Below are 22,553 nucleotides of genomic sequence, written 5' to 3'. Positions count from 1 at the left end.
ATATTAATCTTACAGTGTGGGGGGGTGGGAGGGGAAATGGGGAGGCATTTCCATATCTTGGGCTGCATTTCCAGGGAAAAGGCCAGAATTTAAATCATTAAAGTCCCCAATGGGAACTTTATTGTTTGCACATTTTGGCATGAATTATTGTCACAATTGCTTTATAATAACTCCTTTTTGGGAATGTAGGCACATCTTCAATATACCACTAAGTCTAGTTGACACTCTCTTTACCTCACACCAGTTTCTATCTCTTAAACTAGAGATTGTGTTCAAACTAAGGAAGAAACAAATGCATTATCATTGTTTTAGAAAGTAACTAGTTGGGGGAAACCCAATTGCTCTATTTCTCTTCACTAGAGTTGACAGCAGCCTCTGTTCTGAAAGCTATCAATTACTCTGACTGACCTATACCACTGATACATTTTTATCTTGAGGTCTCGGCAGATCATTTTGCGGAGGAGATAGGGTATACAAGATTGCGATTATGTTGCATTTGGGTTCTTACTTGACAAGAGATCAATGCCAAAGAGCATTTTATGTCAGTTAAATTATTCATACCTGTGGTCTTGTCTTTGTTAATTGACTTAATGCTGTTTTAGAGCCCTCTTGGAACTGCATGGGTGGTAATGGGCCATACAAATTCCACTGGATTGTCTGCCCTTGGTTCCATGCTATCAGCCATGGATCTCTTTCCTGTTAGGAAGGAGCTAATGGTGAACAATGACTCATTAAATGGAGCATTAACTGTATTTTTTGACTGGTTTTTGTTTAAATGCCCCTTTCCAGGTTTTTGAATGATACTTTCTATTTGGTTTATTCAAGTGTGTGTGAACATTCTACTAGTTACATTCTAATCTCAGGGACTCTGCTTAGAAAGTTGCCTTTGAGAAATGTCATTATTATTCACTATTTTGTTGTTTTTTTAAGGTAGAGAGTAGAGGAGTTAGGTTAAAATTTTAATTCTGACCATCTTTTCTCTGACCATTCTCAATTTTGATCAACCTTTCTCTTTTCCTACTCAGGATTAAGTTTGATATTATTTTGATGATATATTGATATTACATCATGAAGCCAGATATATATATATATATATATATGTATGCACATATATGTATATATATATATCTGGCTTCATGATGTAAATGACCTATATGTATATGTATACACACACACTATGTTAGATGATAAGATATAAGCTTTTTTTTATACTGAAGGCTGACAATATTTTTTAAACATTAGATATAAAATTTAAGGAATGGTAAGGTGTTCTCAAAATTTACATCATAAAAGATGTGCTGGTTAACTTTCTGTGACATAAAGATTTATGCAACATTTAAATTATGTTGAGAAGTTGAATTGATCTAGGGGGTGAGAGGTGGGAAAGATAAGACTGGAGAAGAAAATGGTTAACAAAAGCAATAAAATTGTGTCTAACACCAGTTTAAAACAGTGATCCATTCAATATTTATTTTCTAGTTACGGTAATATTTTGCTTTAATACACAAATTAGGCTCTTTATATTTTAAAATGATTACCTGAGGGAGAAAGAAAATACCCTAGACTTTTCTACTGAATCTGCCTTTAAATATTTGTTGACATTACAGAAATGCTTTCATTTTGGCTATTATATTTCCCCAATGGAAATTCTTTTTTTTCTCCTATTATTTAATTCTAACATCTTTTTGATTAGAAATTTAATATTTTAAGATATGAGAGTACAGGACAAGCTTGAGAAAATGTTTAATAAGAGGTATGTAAGCAAGTATTATTATTTGTCTTTGAATTTCAGGTTAGGGTTTAAGATGTAGTCCTCTATCAGTTTATAGGAGTGGAGAGTAGGTTATCTGCAGCCCAGCTTCTTTCCTTCCTAAGTAAGAATAGAAAGTGTACTAGTTTTTTAAGAGGTTTTATTTCATTTCTTTTAATGAACAAGGATTTATTTTCTCTTTTTCCCTCTCTTCGTTGAAGAAGAGAAAAAGAAAATCCTTGTAATTAATATTAATTATGTGCTATAATTTATGGCCATATTCTAAAATGTAAGTCTTATTTTGAATCTTGAGTCTATCACCTTTCTGTCAGGAGGTGGATATCATGCTTCATCATGGGTCCCAAGAACCATGACTAGTCAATGCATTGACCAGAGTACTTATGTCTTTCAATGTTTGTCTTTTCAGAGTTAACATATTGTTTTTTCTGAAGTTCTAAGTTTCCTAATCTATAAAACCAAAAAGTTTGACCAGATGATCTCAAAGCTGCCTTTCCATTTTTACAAAATTTCCATCCATTCCAAGGAGAAAACAAGATTGGAAATGCTAACAATATGGTAATCAAAGAGATTAGTAACATGGTTTCAAATATTTACACATTAAAGACAAATTTGTCAGAATTTTATTTCTTAATCTATTGTTTTATGCACATTGTATCTTAGAACCTAGATTCCAAAAACTTCGTCTGGTATAATGCATTGTCGTTTCTTTTGTAGGTAGGTCCCTCTCCCCCAGACTTGCTTCCAAAAGCATTAAATTTTGAAGTGTAAAACAAAAAGAGAAAAACATGAAAAAAGATAAATAAAGGAGAAAGATATGTAAAGCAGAAGAATTCTAAAACTCCTAAAAATTTGATTCTTTAAAAGGCAAAATTCCCATTTCCCTTTCAAAAGAGGAAATCTGTATCATAGAAGTAAATGTAATTAAATGAGATGTTAGGGATATAGACTTAGTTGCTTAGCAAACAACATCATTTACCTCCCCTTTCTTGAAAAGTAATGTCTCTGGAAGCATTTGATGTGGCAATGAATCTGAGCTAGTCTTATGATAAGTTAGATTGCTAGTCATGTCTATTTGTAAATACCACTACTTTGGTGGCCCTTGTATAGCTTAGTTAGAATGACAAAAGGATAAAGGTTTCGAACCTCTAAAAGAGTTTGTCATAGAAGATAGCTAAAGTATTTCTTTTAAGAAGCAGTCTCAGGAGGGGGTTTCAATTTACATGTAACATTGGTCTGAACTACTAAAGAGCAAGTTTGCTTTTTTAACAAGTCTGAGTGATAATTTTGCCCTCCAGTTAGTGGTGTGAGTTTTATTTTTGAATAGGTTCATTGTCAATACAATTCTCACTTAAAAGTCATCATATTTGCCCAGATAAAGAAAGTCTGGCCTCAGTACTTCCCAGGTCAGGTCTTCTCTTTGTAGGGTTTGCTTTCTCAGACTCTAAAATACATCAAAACCCTTTTATAGCACAGTTCAATTATTACATGGATTCAGCTATACCAGGATAAAATCATCTGTAATTCTATGATTCTCTTAATGTCCCTTGAAAGATAACAACCACATTCAAAAACTCTTAGGACACATTTAGTCCTGGAACCCAGACATTATAAAACAGGTGCTTTAGTGCACATATCAGTGGAATTAGCCACTGGGTAAATTATGTAATTTGACAATTGCTTTGCTAGATTAAATCAGATACTATTTCTCTCTCAAGAATTTTAATACATGCTTGTAACTTAGTGGGTATTAGCCAAAAGACTTACTGAATGGTTCCTTTTTTTTCTTTTTGAAAATGCCACATGCATTCTATACATCCTGATACAAAATGAATTAACTTCAAAGAAAATTTGCCAATTGGTGTCTTAACCTGTAATGACATCAGGTGTCTCGAAGGGTTATATATGGTGTGAGTCAACTCTCGTTGAAGTGAGTCTATTTTCCTACCAGGTTCAATTCACACGTGGCTCTTAAATCTACGTCTTAAACATAGGAACATGTTTGTGGACAGCCAAATGCTACCATCACCAAAAGAACTCCACACAGTAGAGCCCAGTTTCAAAATATGAGAATAGAAGAGAAAGGTAAAAGGCTACTCAGTTATCCTCTTGCCACAAGAAACTAGTCCAGCTAGTGCATAATGGGACATTGGAAAATAATTCCTTGGAGTCGGAGTTAGATGCATGAATGTATGAGTTTGTAGATCATCATTTTTGCTTACTTGACAAAACCTCAAAGACAACTATACTAGGAGATTTTTTTGATTAGGAATTCAATGGTTATTTTGAAAATGAAAATTAAACTAAGTTGAAATTTTTAAAAAGTGTTACAAAATTAAAAGAAAAATTTCATGTTGTTTCATGGAGAGTTCAACCAAGTGATTCTAAGGCCCATTGGTCTAAGAACTATAACAACTGTTAAATCACTAGGCTTTTTTAAAATTATTTTTAATTTATGGAATAAAACAGGCATTTCCATAGCATAGTATAATAATAAAAAAAGATGATTAAGAATAAAGAAACCCTCACTGAAGTTCTACTTTGATGCATCATGGTGGTGAGGAAATAACCCTGGGTGACAGAAACAGAGTGGCATTATTCTGATTCATGATGCTTGATCTTCCTGCATGAATTCTTAAATGTTTAACATGATTTACAAGGTTTTCTTTATAGTTATTTTGATAATCAAGGATTCCCGATTTCCTCAGTGAGGGTAGATGATCCTCATGAATTTCTTTGGTATAAAAAAAAATTATCACCTAGTGTCCAGCCTTCTAGGGGTAGCTAGGCAGAGCAGTGAATAGAGTATCAGGCCTGGGTTCAAATTCAGCCCCAGACACTTACTTTCTGGGTGACCCTGGGCAAGCCACTTAACCCTGTTTGCCTCAGTTCCTCCTCTGTAAGATGAGCTGGAAAAGGAAGTGGCACACCACTCCAGTATCTCTGCCAAGAAAACTCCAAACAGGGTCATGAAGAGTTGGACATGTTTGAAACAACTGAACAACAACGAAGTCCAATTGTCCAGTCTTACTTCATCTGGTCCCATAACAGATATGCAAGAACGCCCTGGGTCTGGGCTTTGAAAGTCTTACTTGCTAGGTGGAACCCATAAGATTTTCTCTTCTACTTGATAAAGCCTTTGCCAATCTGGGATCACCACCGTACCAACCTTAGACATCAAAATCAGACTTTAGGACAGGTTCCTTTATCTAGAGGTGTAGCTAGGTGGTGTAATAGAGCACCAGGCCTGCAGTGAGGAAGACCTGAGTTCAAATCCAGCCTCAGACACTCACTAGCTGGGTGATCCTAGGCAAGTCACTTAGCCCTGTTTGCCTCAGTTTCCTCATCTATAAAATGAGCTGGAGAAGGAAATGGCAAACTACTTCAGTATCTTTGCCAAGAAAACCCTAAAAGGGGTCACAAAGTGTCAGACACAATTGAAAACAACTGAACAACAACCTTTATCTAGAAATGTATGTATGCACAAATAGAAAGGATATGTGGAAGCCTAATAGAAATTACTGATTGCTCAGCACCATGGAGGATGTCAAAAGTGTCATTTTCTTGTTATAAATACAGCATGCCTCACTTGTAAGGTGAAAATCATCTCAATCACTGCTTTAAAAAACAAAAGCTCACACTATATTCAAAGACCTGATAGAGTTCCAGAACTGATAGGGTGATGGAGAAAATCTAGGGCATAAGGCAAAAAAAAAAAAGAAAATTTGCCATGGGAAATTGATTTTATAGAAGATTCCTGGGACCATAGTCTGTCTTTAAAAAGGCAATTCCTCCCCAGGGAGTTGGAGTTAGATGTGAGATTCCTGATGATTTTCTAGCTGCATTTCACAGATGCTGGCATTCTTATGAATTTGGAAAAAGTATTTAGAATCATAGAGCAATTTCGAGTACTTGGAGATTTGGATTATATTAAGTTGGATAAAATAAATGGGGATAATTATTATTCATGGGCAATTGGCAAAACTACCTAATAGCTGTGAAATTAAAAGTGATAGCACAAACTATCTTTCCATGTAGATAGTGTTTAAGTGCATTCAAGTAGATTAATGTTAATCAGTTTAAATCAATTGCAGTAAGTTTTGTGTGTTACATTTTAGCTCATTAATTTTTTACATATTGGTGCTATGTTCATGAGCTACTTGCATTATAATTTTGGGAAAACATTCTAGACACATGGAAGAGTTGTTAGTATTTGAACATGATGCCAAAGATGTGATGTAGATGTAACATCAGGAAGTTAGATATTCTTTGATCTGAGTGCTATGATTGATTTAGGAATTAAAGGTACTAAGGTAGAAGAAACATTTGTCTAAGAGACAGTACTCTTCCTCTTGTTAATAATTTGCCTTAAGTATTTGAATGTATATGTTACTGTGTGCCTCAAGTTATTTTGTTTTTTTGTAAATAGTACAATAGACAATGGAAATTTGGAAATCCCATCAGAGAGCATGGTTTGAAAACACTACAGTTCCCAAAGACTAGGAATATTGGGAATGTAACCAAAATGTGAAATATTGTGTTTAAAATGATAAATTTGGTGATATTTAGACACCTGAACTCTACAGGACTATAACTTATCCAAATGACTTCCATCTTATTTTTAAGTTTGCTAAGTTACAGAAATTAATCTTTTTCTAAGAGCCTCAGATAGCCCCATGCAATTGCCTGCAGGCATCTTTCCTGAATGTTCCACATCCATGTATGTGAAGTTCTGAAAAGGCCTTGACTAATAATAATGATGATGATGATGATGATATAACTAACATTTTTATTGCACTTACAATGTGCTAGGCAATGTGCTAAGCACTTTACAAATATTATGTTAATTGATCCTTATAATAAGTCTGGGGGGGGTAAGTACTATTATCCCCATTTTACAGATGTGGAAACTGAGGCAACAGGGTCAAGTGATTTGCCCGAAGTTACAAAGCTTGTCAGGGTAGCTAGGTAGTGAAGTGGTTAGAGCTCTGGTCCTGGAGTCAGGAAGAACTCTGAATTCAAATATGGGCTCAGACACTTACTAGCTAGGTGACCCTGGGCAAGTCAGTTTCCTTATCTGTAAAATGAGCTGGAAAGGGAAATGCCAAACCACTCCAGTATCTTTGCCAAGAAAACCCCACAAGGGGTCACAAAGAGTCAGACAAGATGGAACAAGAATACACAACTAGTAGGTCTCCGAGACTGAATTTGAACTCCAGTCTTCCTGACTCCGTGTCCAGTCCTCTTATCAGCTGTGCCACCTCGCTCTCAGGCTTAGTCACTAGTTTCTATAGAAAGCTTTAAAGGCAGGAGACTGGGTTGGGAGAGTGAGTCACAAATTTCATGGCACAGACAAACATTGGTACCTTTGATTTTGTAGACTGAATGATATCTACATAGCAGGATTGCTCAGGAATACAATCCCAAGACATCCTGAAAATGACAAGGCAGTTATAGAATCGATGTAGACAGACTCCAGAGCAAAGGCTGAGGCCTTTGTCTTTGTACCCTGCAGGCAGAATAATTCCTATTTGATCTTACTTCTTCCTCTATTTGTATTAGCCAGTCCACAAGACCTTGCTTTTCTCCATGTCCAGCTCCTTTTTTTGCCTAAATTCATCCCTACCATATTCCTATGTTTGGCATAATGAACAGGAACAAAGGCAGACAGCTGGTTCTGCTGTAGTTAAAAACTGGTTTAGTAACCTCTACATTTTCCTTTAGTAATCGAAGAATAGTATTGTACCTTGTTGGAAAACCAGTCAAGAGAAAGGCAGTGATAAAGTGAAACTAATGTTACATATAGAGTCGGAGGACTTAGATTCTCCTCTCAATCCCTAAGACAAACCACTTCACTTTGGGGGAGCTCATTTTCCTTATCTTTTAAAAATGAATGGGGAACCTTTCTAGATGAGGGTCTAGGGTCCCTTCTAGCTCTAAAACAATAAGATCTTAGGATACTGTGATACCGGGAAGACGATCTATGAAAGAAAGGCAAATTCTCTTCATGTGCTTACGATTACATTTCATCCAGAATTGTACAGAATATTTGATGATAGTAAGGCTACTGATTAAGGCAGGTAGGTGGCACAGTGGACAGAGTGCCAGGTCTGGAGTCAGGAAGACCTGAGTTCAAATCCAGCCTCAGACACTTACTAGTTGGGTGATCCTGGGCAAGTCACTCAACACTGTTTGCCCCACTTTCCTTATCCATTAAAAAAAAGAGGTAAAGAAGGAAATGGAAAATGGCTCCAATATCTTTGTCAGGAAAACCCCAAATGGGGTCATGAAGAGTCAGACATGACTGAATAACTAAGGCTGCTGATGATATTACAGTTATTGCTTTTGTAAGTTAGCATTTACTAGGGTTCTGTTGTGTCCCTGTCTTAGGGAATGGCAATTTTCCTGTCAAGGAAACTAAGCGATTAGTTGGGGGCTCTTTTCTCTATCCTTGGGTCCTTAGAGTCTCCATTGGGTAGATTACATTGGCAAGAAATACAAAAACATACCTCATATAGTTTCAACAACATTTGCCTTTTGAAAGAAATGCTCATGTGTTTAATAAAAATAGCAGGCATTTATAGAGGGTTTTTTTTTTTAAAAAATAAAACACTACGTACATTAAGTCATCGGAGCCACAATAACCCAATGAAATAGGTGCTAGAGGAATCATTATCCCCATTTTACAGATGAGGAAACTGAGACTCAAAAAGTAAATTTGCTCATGGTCACTCATCTAGTCAACAATGGAATAAGAATTTCAACATGTCTTCCTGATTCCAAATTCAGAACTTGATCTACTATTACACAATGCCATGCTCTCTCTCTCCCCCTCGCTCTCTCCTTTTCTCTCTCCCCGCCTCACCTCTTCCCCCCATATATAGACATATACGCACATGTGTGTACTTGCACATATACATACATGTGCATTATACATGAATATATATGTTGCATGTCTCCTTATATTCATATCATGTGTCTAAATACTCCTAAACTACTATATGTACATATATACATATATATATGTGTGTGTGTGTGTGTGTGTGTGTGTGTGTGTATAAACTATCTTTTTCATATGTCTTTTTAAGTATCTATGGTTTGTTCAGTTAAGACTCTGGAGGAAAAATCTTGATGACTTAAGAAATATTTGATTTTGTAAATAAAGCAACCAAAGGTTTGAAGGAGAAACTTTTTCATTATGGATTGAGAAATAAGAGCCAAGCAGTATATGCTCAGTTGCTTTTACTTTGTTTCATTCACTTTAGGGAAGACCATAGTCTTTACATTTCATAACAGAGGTTCAAGTCTCTCTTGAACACTTTCTTTTGAAATGAGGGTAACTGGAATTTATTCAAAGATAAGTATTGGGGCAGAAAACAAAGAGCTTTTGAACCAGCCATTCAACTCATCAGTGAACATAGAATAACACTGGAAAACATGTCACATGTCCAAATACTACTAAACAGTGCCAGGATATTAACCATTTACTTGGATTCCATCCTTTTCCCTCCAGAAAGCAGAAGCCACTGGAGAAAAACGACCAAGAGGCCGACCCAGGAAATGGGTAAGTAATAAAATTCCAGTTCTATTTTCTCATCTTTTGACTTCTTAGAAAGAACTCTCTTCATTATCTTGTGTATGTTGGGCAATTGGCAGTGGGAGGAGATATAAATGGACTTATGTGGATTTCTACCCTTCATTTGTTTCTGACTTTGTGAATCTTTGAATGGGTTAAGGCAAAAGAGAAAATATCACAGACAAACTTCCTACCTTTAGTCTCTAGTGGGACTAAGGACACTGTTATTTTCTGAGAGTGATGACTTAATTATTTAATTTCTAGTGTTGCTTCTTGGAAAGCTGCTGCACATTTAAATACCTTTTGTGTTATTGACTATATGCAGATTTCTGGTTAGTGACACTCAAAATTCATTCAGTTCACTAAAGATTGTAGTGAATGAGGTGATTTCTCCCATAGGTCCTTATATTCCTTTGCAGTTGATATTTCCTGTATCTCCCCTTTCCATCTTTCTAATGGAATTAAGGAGACGTCACTGAAAATGTCGAAAGATCCATCACGTAATAAAGAAAATATAACTATGGTGTGTTTTGTAGTGACTTTTTCAAGATTTTCTTCATCCATCCTGGATTTTTTCTTTCTTCACCTGAACACTACCCTTTTCCAATTGGCAGTTTCTTATGTTATAGCATTTTATACACTTTATGTTACACCATTTTATACCAGTTTAATATCTTCATTGCTGTACTCTTCCTTTTGCTACCCTTTCAAGAAGTAAAACATGGAGTAATTTGTCTTAAAAGTTTCTTGCTGATATCTTGGACATAAAGATTCTGTGCCTCTGAAATCTTGACTTTTCTGATCTTCATGCTGGGTTAAGATTATCCAGGACTTTACATGTCATTGAAAGGCTTGTGTTGCAAGACTTTGTGAGAACGTCTGAACCATCCTTATTGACTTCAGCAAGATGTGGCTTCTTGTTGGCTAAGAATGGAAAGGATTATGTTGTAGATTATTGAAACTCAGTTTTGGTCCTTAAAGAGGAAATAAAAGGAAATTGTGCCTTTGTTTATAGACTGAGTACTTCAAGTTTATACTTCTTATACTGGCAAGAATATGGTGCCAGTAATAGTGAGAGATTAAATTCAGTGAAATCCTTTGATAAAAAGCTTTCTCTGAGAAGTAAATTATTGACTTTCCCATAGAAAACAGACTTGTATTTTATAGCAAACTTAATTCTTTCCAATAGTGTCATTCACTTATTTCCTTGAACATGTTTTAAAGTCACTAGATTTACTGGGCTCATAGTTTGGAAACCAATGTTTTCCCTTTTTATTCCTGCAGTGCTTATTAGGCCCATTTGCTTTTTAAAATATGTCCTATAAACGGTACGTAGTAATGGTTTAATGTAAGAGGATGGGTAGGAAGTGAATAGGGTTTCTTCACATGTGTCTTCTCTTCACCATTTTTGATTTGAGTTTCAAGTTTAGTCTTTTGATGCCCTAAATGTAATTCATATTACCTTTTATTGGTAGAGAAAATGTTAGTACTATTGTGAACTGCTTGAGATTAGAATTTTTTTGGTACGGAACTGACATGCATATTTATGATATTGCTTAAAAAATAAGTTGGACTACCTTCTATCCTTCCCTCAGAATGCAGTGAATGAAACTGCATTAAAGTCATTAACAGGTCTGTCTGGGTGGAATGGCAAAGGTAAGCCCCCAATTTTATGTTCTCTCTCTTTCCAGCTTGTACCATAAAGTATGTGGCCCTCTAGGTCCTCAAGTGTGGCCCTTTGACTGAATCTAAATTTCACAGAACAAATCCCCTTAATAAAAAGGCCTAAAGCACCACATGTGGCCTCCAGGACACAGGTTTCCCACCCCTGATCTAGGTTCAGTAAATCTGCTCTGAGTATCACTGAACATAAGAGTTATCAATTATAGCCAAATAGCTTAATTTCTCTTAGAACTGAAACAAGAAACATTTATATCTGATCATTATTTTCCCATGTTTACAATCCTTTCTAGTAAATGCAGAGGTTTTGTGTCATATGTTGTTCATCAAACTGAAAAACAGTAGTTTTGCTGTTTCCTTCAATATGGACATGCAAAGATGGACTGGTTAGCAGACTGCTGTAGAATTCCAGTAGCTAGAAGTTCTGCCGGTTCAAATTAGGCATTTAACCTTGGCCATTCTCAGTTTTTGCCTAGAAAAAGAATTCCATCTTGTGCTTTAATTAGTGATGCAGTGTGTTTAGAAATACTTCTATTGAGTATAGCCAAAGAGAAAAAAAATTGAGTGAAATTAAGAAAATGGTGGTCTAGCTTAACCAGCAGAATGTTATCACCAGATGCTGCTTTGCAAAAACAACTCATATTTTAAACTGAAAAGGCAATAGACAATGAATTCGTGGCAATAAGAGATGCTTTTCAATGCTTTGTGTGGAGCTTTTTCTTTTTTTAAGGCAAAGAAAATTAGTAATGATTAGAAGGCACTAGAAAATGCTCTTAAATTAGAATTTGGTGGTTTTTGATGGAAAAAATAGCAGTATAGAAGATACAAAGGTTGACCCAGAAACTGACCCAAAGGACTATAGTCTGAAGCTTAACTTCAGTCACTACAAAATTACTAACAAACCCCAGCTGCTTCCACAAGCTACTGCTCTCTCTTTATTTGGTGAATGGGTGTGTACTGTACGTCAATTTAAAAATATGCATTTCCATTACTTTTATTAGCAAGCATCTCTTTTTTTAGGGTCAGTTGTCCTTTCATTTGAGAGCTTGTGATACAGGAAGGTGATGTCATTTTATGTGGTAGTTAAACTTGTGAGGTTTCTTGATAAGGCAACAAGGAGTTTTTGTTTTTCCCTTTTTGCAGAAGTCCAGACTCTTGAGTGATATATGGGGAAGGGGGATGGGTAGAGGGGACTGAATAAGGAATTATAATGAAATCCATTGCAAACCAGTTAGATTGAAAAGTCCTGAAAATGTCACCAATGTGGTTCTCCTCCTAAAGGACTCAAGCTTCAGTTTTTTCGAGAAACTTAAAACCTGATTTTGAGGTTGGAGCCTCAAAAGTATATCTAGATTTTCATTTCTATTGTTTTTTTTCCCAGATGTTTGTTACCTTTCTTTCTTTTCTAACATTTTCTGATCTAACACCCACATTATTTAAACTTAGACATAGCTCTAGCCTTCAGAAAAGGCTATACAATGGTACTTCTTGCAGGTACTGTAGCATGGTAGCAGATTTACAAGTGAAGAGAACCAACTAGCAGTGGAGTGTGTAAAGGTGTGTAAAGTGTGTAGAGGTGAAGCCATTTTTCCCATTGGAAATGTAACAAAAACATGTTTGAAAAAGTGGTTCTCTTTAAAGCATAAGGCTTTCTAAGTAAACCACACAATGATTAAAATACCAATTCCTTAATGGATGTGATCAGTACCACAGAATAATGAAAGTAGCCATTTATATTCAGTCTTCTTTTTTGCAAAGCTTAATGATAAAACAATTCCTTGAAAACCCAATTCTAATCCTATAGGGACAGAATCTTTAAGAGGGTGCATGCATGTGTGTGTGTGCGCGCGTGCGTGTGTGTGTATAAAAATGGCCTGCTCATATATGTACTAAATCAGTCACTTAGAACTAGTATATTAAACAAGAAAACACAAATTCTACTCAGGATGTAAAAATTTAATTTGGCTTTCTTTGCACCCATGTAAAAGTTTATCTGTTTAAAAATATTAACCCTAAGATGCTTATTTTTTATGTTTTGAAAAACTTTTTAAAATTGAACAGTATCCTGGGTTGTTAAACTACTCATCCACTGCATTCCAATTTGTTTGACAATGGCCGAGTGATATCTAACAATAGAATTTTATGAAGGAAAGACCACATCAAGGACTGCTTTGGAAGGGATGCCATATTGCCACAACAGTTATGTGGTCTTTAAAAACCATAATTTTGTTAGAATATGTGTTGGCTGGTAGACTTGGTTTTGTTTTGTTTTTGCCACTGGTGGCTGGATAATAAATTGCTTTTAGAAAAGAAGTACTTCAGATAAATGTCCCAATTTGTTTTACAATGTCATCATCTCAACACAAATCTGGCAAAGGGATTTACTTATCTTTCTTTCTCTGTGTTGCCAATTACTAGCATTTTGAAATTTGTTAACTATTGTCAGGTAAATAGTATTCAAATTTTGCATGGTAGTTTTTTCCATGGACTTTGAGTATTTGAAAGGTAGCAATGAATTTTTTTTACAATAGTGAGGAGAACTATTGTACTATTTTTAAAGATAGCAAAATTTCATTTTGACTGTACTTTATACCCATTCACACCTATTTTACATCTCTATAATTCAACATGGATAATGAATTAAGAAATTAAAATTTCTTATTAAAATGAATTAAATATTTGACAATGGTCATTTTTTCTACCAATTAGTATTTCATGAAATTTAAATAATCATATTCAGAATTAGAACTAAAGAACAATCTGAATAGCTCAATTCCTTTGGATAAAGCAATGAATTTACTCATCTTTTCCTTTCTTCAGATTTAATAGGGAAAAAATAATACTGCCCTACTGAGCAAGAACATCCTATAGATAACTAATAGTTGTAAAGCACTTTGTGGTTGTAAAACATTTTTTTTAAAAAAGTTTTATTGCTACAACTAACTCAATTATCCAGGGACTGATTATTCAGTTTGTAGATTATCCAGTTCCTTCCATTCCTTTTCTCATCTCTCCTGTTGCCTGCCCTTTGGCTATCTCTCTACTCATTAGCACCTCTGCCAGATGGTTGGCAGGGTCAGGAATAGGAGATCAGGAAAACTCAAAATAATTTTACTGCTTGTTAGCAGCTCTGGTAAAAGATTTGCTGGGGAAACAGATTGACACAAATGCCATACAGGAGGTTTTCAGATTATCTGTAGATTTAATTTATCCAGACTACTCCAACTCTGTCACCATTTCTAGATTTTTAGCCTATTTGGTGACAAGTAATTTCAAACAACTCTGTGTGTGTGTACGTGCATATAGCTGTCTATGTATGTGTTACTTTTTTCTGGGACTTTTTAGTGAAATATGTTTTTCTGCTGTATATCTTCAGTGTTATTCAGATTTAGGTAGGAAGATCAGGATAGCGTTGTTGAGTAAAGAAGAAAAAGACAAGGCCTATTTAATATCGCCCATGTTCAAATTCCAAAGAATTTAATTAATTCTACTTTTGCTTTTAATGACATATTAATAAGATATTATTTATATTAATAAATCAACAAATGTATTAATAAAATATTAAAATTTATATTTATGTAGTTAGGATTTATATATATTCTCTCATTTGAAAATATAGTGAAAATATTTATTTATCGTGATATATATAATATGTAAACATTTATTTTATTTATTTATAGTTAAATTTATAATGAAAATAACTTATAGTGAGGCAGTCTAGCTTAATGGAAAGCATAGCATCTTTGGATTCATGAAGGAGGGAAGGCTTAATCTTATATTATGATCTTGGGTAAATCATTTCATCTTTTTGTACTATAGTTTCAACCAATTAAATAAAAAACAGTAATCAAGAACTTGCCTTCTTATAACAGTAATAATAGTAATTGGCATTTCTATCACACTTTAAAGTTTACAAAGAAGGTACCTTGTGTCTCCTGTCTCATTCAATCTGATGCCTCTGGTACTATGCAAAATGCTTTACGGATGGAATTAAGGAAACATCTCTCGCCTTCGAAATTTACCATTTAAGACAGACAACATCAGTGGGCATAGATACAAAAGATAGATACAAACAACAGGCATTGAACAACTACCTAAAATAAACCTGTCAAATTAGCAAAGTCAAAAGGACATAGCTTAGTAGTTATTCCATCTAGCCATCCAAATTCAATCCTGAGTCTTAAAGCTGAAGTGAATCTTGTATGTAAGTGCATCATGTTGTGGGGCCTTTGAGATCCCCATAACATTCAATATTTGTTCAGCAAACATTTATCAAGTGGCCCTTCTATGTGTAGAGTACCGTGTTATTGGGGAGGTAAATATTCCTTGTTGAATTTTTAGCAACCCTGGGGATTTTCAGGAAAATCTCCTGTGATCTTTTAAGTCTTGCCTCAGTCCCTTTCCCTGGTAGTTTCTAAGGCAGAATTCTAAAGTGCGCCCTTTCCCCCCCAACGTAGAATTTGTATATACCAGCAACTTTAGTTAAGTTTCCTAAAAGACCTAAGATTAAGGAATTCCTATGTAGTCAAGTTTTGAAGGTACAGATCAGAAATTCAGGCTCAGTGGGCTGTGGTTCTGCTAATTTAATTCAATAGAGGATAATCAGCCAAAGTAATGAGGGTCCTTTATAGATAAAGCCTAGATTAGGGAATCCTGAGACTCCCAAATATGAGTCAATGTATCTTTCTCTGTTGTTTGAATTTTTCCCCCACAATTAATTTGGTTATATAAGGGTATACTTAGTTTAGAACTTTAATGGATCCAGGATCTCATTAATACAGGTATTTCCTCTAATGGTACAGAAATCAACTCATCCATTCATTCTGTTTGATTTTCATTCATATAGTCCCGTAAATCTTCTATAAAGGATCCACCAATATGTTGGAGAACTTCTGGATCTTTGAACATTGGGTGACTACCAGGGCAGACCTTGGACTTTTATTCCTTTTGTTTCCCCTCTCACTACATGACTAGTCCATCCCCTTTTATGGAGGACCATAGATAGATTTCCTTACATTAAAGCTTTTTTTTTTTCACTTGAATTCTGGAGCTAGGATTCAGCTTTCTAAAGGAGCCCCATCCTATATCTTAAAGCATTTCAATGACAGAACTGACTTATTGAGGGTAGGAAGGAAGGGTTAAAATGAATTGATTTCATTAGGATTGATGTAAAGTCCTGCCCTGCAATCCAAATATCAGCAGTACATGTAGATGATAGGGAAGATGTGGCTTGACTTCTATGTTTTTCATGTGGAAAAGAGTTAGTAGTTTTGGTCAACTGCAAGTTAAATAAAGTCAATAGCATGATTTGGGTCTAAAAAAGTGCCTTAATAAAAATAAGCATAATGTGCAGAACAAGGAGGAATTATAGTCCCACTCTGCATTGGTTAGATAACCTGGGTGCCATGTTTTACAAGGAACAACAAAGAAACTGAAGGGTATTGATACCATATCGTTGAAGTATACTTGAAAGAACAGGGAATATTTGGATGACAAGATTTACAATGTACATGAGTGTCATCTTCAAATATTTCAAAGGCTACCCAATAGAAGAAGGATTAGGCTTATTTCCATGTTCCTCCAGAGGAAATATCTAGGAACATTAGGTAGGAGTTCTGAGAAGGCAGATCTTAGCTCAATATAAGAAAGACTTATTAAAAACTAAAATGGTTTGAAAATGCAATGAGTGGCCTTGTTAAAGATGTGAGCTCTCTATCACTGAGGTGTTTGAACAGAGATTGATTGGGTGGCCATTTATCAGGAATGTTGTTGAGGGAATTCCTGCTTTGAAGTGGGTGGGAATGTAAATTCCTACTAACATTCCTTCCAACTCCAAGATTCTATTATTCTGTTTCTCATGCCCTCAGAAAATGATTTTTACTGGTTTTGTTCCATATGTATAGAACACCTGTGTCTCAGTTTGATGGAAACAAGTACTTACCTTTGTTTCAAAGGCTCTTCTTTTTTAATATGAAGAATCGACTGGTGGGATTACATGAATATACATCAGGGAGCACAATACTATTCAAGGAATTAAAAAGCAGATTACACAGAGAGAGGGCAATGGGAAGGCACATCCTGGGTCTGAGTAATCTACAAAATGTAACAAGAAAAGGAAATCTGAACAACTCTAGTAAAGGATACTCCCAGAGAAATATATGGTTAAACAGATGGAAGAGAGGGTACATGTAGAAAGAGTGAGGAATAACAAGGGGACAGCCAGCTTGTTCCGCTGGTATCCTTGCATGTTAACAGAAAGGAAGGCCCAGAACATCTTGGGTGGCCCCTATAGTAAACTGATGGGAAGAAAGACGAGTTGCACAGGATAGGCAGGCATGGACAGGTTGTCCACATTGATGAGATCACTGATCCATGTGAGAATTACACAGTGGCCTACCCTGAATTGTTCATTTCTAGTCACATACCTGTGCAAAGCTTTCCTTTCATCCTGATTGGTTTGCTTTTAAATTAACAAATAAAAGACAAATATCTGTTGGCAATGGAACAAATAATTTTCTCTACTAGACTCCTTTTGAGAAATTTTCGTAGAACTTAAAGAACAGACAGCTAACCAATGGCACATGACTTGCTAATTTCACTTAAAATCTAACACTTCCTGTTTATTTCACAGAATGAATACATGTTCCACAATCTGAATAACAGAGCTTGTGGGCTAGGTCTCATAATTTAGAAGTTAAAGTATTAACATTACCAATAAAGGAAGAGAAGATCTGCCAAGTTCCTGGACAATCCAAATATTTTCAGTCTTTGGGGAGCACCCTATTATAGGAATCACGAAGGCTCAGTGAAGAGGTGAATGACTAAAAGAACAGCCATATGTGGAGGAATATGTAATCATATGACTATAGCTCATAATGTGTGTAAGCCTTTAAACATTATACAAATACTAGCTAAGGTTGTTTTTATTATACATTATTAATCTTTTGTTTTTCACTCTTCAAAATGATTCTGATTTTATAGAGGATTCGTATCCCCTTGGTTTGTGTTAGATGAAATATAATTTTCTTATTTGTAATAAGGAGGAACTGTCAATCTTCTCATTTTTGTCTTTGTTGTTGTTCACTCAGTTTGTCCAGTTCTAATGTGTCCTTGATTTCTTGATAGAAAAGTGACCTTTTTATTGTGCTTTGGAAGGCCTGGGGCCACTTGTAGTTGATAGATCTGAGGGGGAGGCCATGAGTTTATGACATGATCATCTGTGTGTTTCCTGGTTTTACCCCCTGGAGGCTGACATTTAGGTAAGTGACACTATTCACTATACGGAAGCATGAATTCGTGTGTCTTATGGTTCAACAATCAACTATGTACTTACAATTTTATTTTTCTTTTAAGAGAAGAAGCAGTCAGTTTTTCTCTTGCTCTCTAACTCTCCTCAATCCCTTACTTTCCCCACCCATTTTTAGACTTGTGAAGTTGGATATACTTCCCACATATATGGATGAAACTGTCTCTTTCCCAACCCTAACTCCCACCCCTTATAATTCCTTTCATAGCAATGGTATAGAGTTTAATGGTGTTTATTGTACATTTTTGACAATCTGTTTGGATTTTCCATTTTAAGTGTGTTCATTTCCAGACCGTCAAACTGGAGGAATGGTTGAGTTCTGTGTATTTTGTTTAATAACAGTCTTCCTGTGGTGGTAGCCTACTTTTGTGGCCATTAAAATTTATCAATGAATCAGCCAGGTTTAGGATTTTATGCTTTACATCCTGTCTGTTGAGAATAATTGCTGAGATACTCAAACCCATTAAAATCCATAGTTTCTTATAAACAATAAAATGGTGACTTTTTCCAATGTGTAACCTTAATCTGCTTTGACTGTTAGATCAATTATCCCAATAGAGATCAACCAGGCCTTTTTCACCTTGTAATACAAACACATATGTGAGCTTCACTATTATGATCTTATCATACTTGTCTGAACATTCTGGGGGTTTTCTCAGTATTCAGGGGAAACAAATTCATGCTGTAGTCACTTGCACTGCATTGTTTTCTGTTCATGATATTAAGTACCTTTAGAAATCAGATCTGTGAGTTGCTTTCCATAGCTGGCTTTTGTGGGACCTTTCAAGTGTTCAAAGCATTATATAGTATGAGCGATGAATGTCTGTGCTAATGTAGTATCAAACCATTTTTGTTTGTTTTTTTTCTGATTGGGTCAGATATTGTACCCTTTTAAAAGGCATGAAGTATTTAGCATGCTATTTTTTTAACTAAATGTTATTATGAAAATATTTAACAATGAAAGGAACTGAACCTTTACATTGCCATGACACTTTTTCCTAAGCATTTAAATGTATTTGAATAGATGTGCATAAACATATAATGTTTGATGGTACATAGAACCTTAGAGCCAGAAAGAATATAAATTTCATATAATGCAGATACATTGCTCATTCTGACAGAGACACGCTATGTATGTATATACTTATAGATAACATGTACAATGAACATATATATGTATATGTGTATAATATACATACACATAAATATAGATTTCATAGGTGTGTGCATATAATATATAAATTTTGTGTATTTGTATACACATACATACATACATACAAACACTCATATATTTCTCACTTTTTTGAGTCAGTTTCCATACTTATTAACTAAGGAGTTTTGACTAGATGTTCTCTAAGTTTCTTTCCAGCTTGATTTAACTATCATGTTTTAAAACCTCTCTTTGGAAGATGATTTCACAAGTACTCTTGATAATCAGTTCAGAGTTTAGCAACCTTTACCGTGAGATGGTTCTTTATATCTAACCAAAATCCCTCCTAATATAGTTTTGAGTCTGCTTCCTTTTGGTCTGTTCTTACAGAGACGGAGAACAGCTGGCTGCTAGCCTCTGTAAAATAAATCTTGGTATTTATGAAAATTTAGTAAGGCACTCCCTCAGCCTTCTCTTCTTCATGTTAACATTCCCAGCTTTTTAACCTTTTTCTCATACATTCTATTTTCCAAACTGTTAATCATCATTCCAAATATAGTCAACATTCTAAAGCATAATGGAAAATCTACAACACGTTATAAACCCACTTGAATTAAGGGGATCTGGTCACCTGTAGACGCTATGTAATATGAGTGGTCATTTTACAATATATCCCTCCTCCCAGAAATCTATCCCTTCTAAGTAGAAAAAAAGGGGGGAAGAAAGGTTCAGCAAAACTAAAGAACGTATTTGGGACTTTAGGTGGTTTTCCATAGCCATAGTCTGTCACTTCAGCAGAAAAAAAAAGCATTCTCATAGATCTTATTTGGGGACCAAACTTGGTCGTTATAATATCACAGCATTCAATTTGGATTTTTGCTGTTTTTGTCATTCGTTGCATTAAATCACCATAGTCATCATGTATATTGTTGTTTGGATCCTGCTAACTGCATTTTTGTCAGTTCATATACGTTTTTCCATGTTTCTCTGCAGTCTTCATATCCATAGTGTGCCAGAGTTTATTTGGCCAGTCCCCAATTGATGGGTATCTACTTTGTTTTCAATTATTTTCTACTGTAAAAAGTTGCTGTTCAGAAATTCTGATTCTAAAGAGAAGTCTTGTGTGTCAAAACTTTGCAAAAGACTATTTTGATAGAGACCATGAGGATTAATAAGAACAGGGCTGATCTTAGAGAAAAGCAGTTTTACAGTAGCTCTGAGCAACAGATAGCTCTGACCTGACTCTGACTGAGATTGTTGTAGAAACAAAAAATGTGGGGTACATTTTGGAGAGATCGAGAAAGTTAAAGCAGCAGATTTTTACACTGGATTACGTACTGCGTATGGGAAGAGAGGAAATTATGGTGGAATGTGGTATGGGGGAAATGGAGAAGAGGAAACAGAGTTTCCTATTTGAAATCACCTATCTACTATGAGCAAACGAGGGGGTAAGCAAGCCAAAGGAGAAACAGCAACGCTTTCATGCATTTTAAAAATGTGCTATGGTTTTTATAAAGCTACTAGATGTGTTCATATAAAGAGACTATGACTGTCAAGAGCCAATAGAGGTACATTTGCTTAGATTGAAAATGTATTAATCTTTTGGTTTTCATGATCCCTTTTCAATATTAATTGTAGAGCTCAAAGCATACAAGTTTCAATAGTGAAGAGTGATGTTTTCTAAGCACCGAACAATAGTCAAATGGCCAGGTTAATCATTTTATTGAAACAGGTAATATTAAATCTGATAGGAAGAAACTTGTTGCTGTTTTTAATGAAGGTGGGTGATTACTAGTGTATATTGTAGAATTGTGGAAATTGTGGAAAGGAACTGTGGAAACCTGAATTATAGTGAAGGAAATGGCCTATTGGCATATCTATCTGCTCTCTCTATCCCTCTCAGTGTGTTGTCCACTTCTTTCATTGTGCTTCTTCTCCCCAGTCCTGTTAATGTTTCCCTCTCTACCTACCTCTCTCAGGTCTGCTCAACATTTCTCTCAGATACTTCATTTTAAAATATCATCATTTTCTAAAATGGGAAATCCTTTTTTTCACCTCTAAGGGATGGATCTCTGAGAGATAGGATACCTTGTGAAATGAAGGTGATAGAAAAATAGAATACTTGTGTATCCTTTCCCCTTCTCAACAGAGTCCCTCTTTTGCTTTAAGATGCAGGTCAGGTACCATTTTCTGTATGGAACTTTCCTTGATCACTCCTTCCCACCCCAACTACTAACGCCTCCTTCTAAAACTACCTTGCATTTGACTACCTTGCATATATTTGTGTTTTTTCACTTTTCATTTTTGCTGTATATGGTCCTATCTCACCCATTAGAATGTAAGCTTTTTAGGAGTAGGGATTCTTTCATTCTTTGTATTTATACCCTCAGTATCTAGTACAGTGCCTGGCACATAGTAGGTACTTAATAAATACCTGTTGATTGGTTGGTTTTCAATAGCTTCACAATGTCACCCTTTGGTGTGTGTGTGTGTGTGTGTGTGTGTGTGTGTGTGTGTGTGTTGGGGGGGGTGCTTTGGTGTAAGGTGTTGTTACCATGGAAGAATTACAAAACAAATGTTTGAGGGTCAATGCACTGGATAATAGAATGAGTAAGCATTGTGTTTAGTCACCTAAAGGGGCATTCTTTTTCTTATGCCATTAGATTTCACAATTCAAGGCTCTCCCAGATCTACAGTTGTTCCTGGAAATCTCGGTCAACAGTCCATGTCCCCGTTTCCTTTTGCCACAAAGACGCGAAACCTCCTTTTTCAGATGTAGAAATGTTCTCAGTGTTCTCTGTTGTTTTATCCTCCAGGTTGGATTATCCCAGCTTCAGGATATAGCCTACATTCTGTCATTTGACCTTGGTCTACCTTGAGGAAATATTAAACAATGGGTGCTATTTTTAAATTCCTCAGCTATTTTCTGATTTTTTGGATACTGCCAATGATTTCTAAACATGCCCTCATTATTTTAATTATATCTGTTAAACTTCATCATTGATAGCATTTTGCAAAGGATGATAGTTCAAAAATGTAACTAGAAAACAAAGGAATGCCCTCTGCCCAGAAT

The 22,553-nt window shown here is 35.4% G+C and overlaps 1 protein-coding gene across 1 annotated transcript in view; it reads left to right on the top strand.

Moving 5' to 3' along the window:
* HMGA2 (high mobility group AT-hook 2) overlaps positions 1–22,259 on the top strand; it is a 29,853-nt gene extending 7,594 nt beyond the window's left edge. The window contains exons 3-5 of the mRNA XM_036760739.1: positions 9,282–9,332; positions 10,940–11,000; positions 22,144–22,259. Of these exons, the coding sequence (XP_036616634.1) occupies positions 9,282–9,332; positions 10,940–11,000; positions 22,144–22,259 (228 nt within the window). The remainder of the gene's footprint in view (positions 1–9,281; positions 9,333–10,939; positions 11,001–22,143) is intronic.
* Positions 22,260–22,553: the final 294 nt, after the last annotated feature.

This window comes from Trichosurus vulpecula, chromosome 5, assembly GCF_011100635.1.
Source record: "Trichosurus vulpecula isolate mTriVul1 chromosome 5, mTriVul1.pri, whole genome shotgun sequence".
In the NCBI taxonomy this organism is placed as follows: domain Eukaryota; kingdom Metazoa; phylum Chordata; class Mammalia; order Diprotodontia; family Phalangeridae; genus Trichosurus; species Trichosurus vulpecula.
The sequence above is the reverse complement of the archived record's forward strand: the minus strand, read 5'-3'. Positions and strand labels throughout refer to the sequence as shown.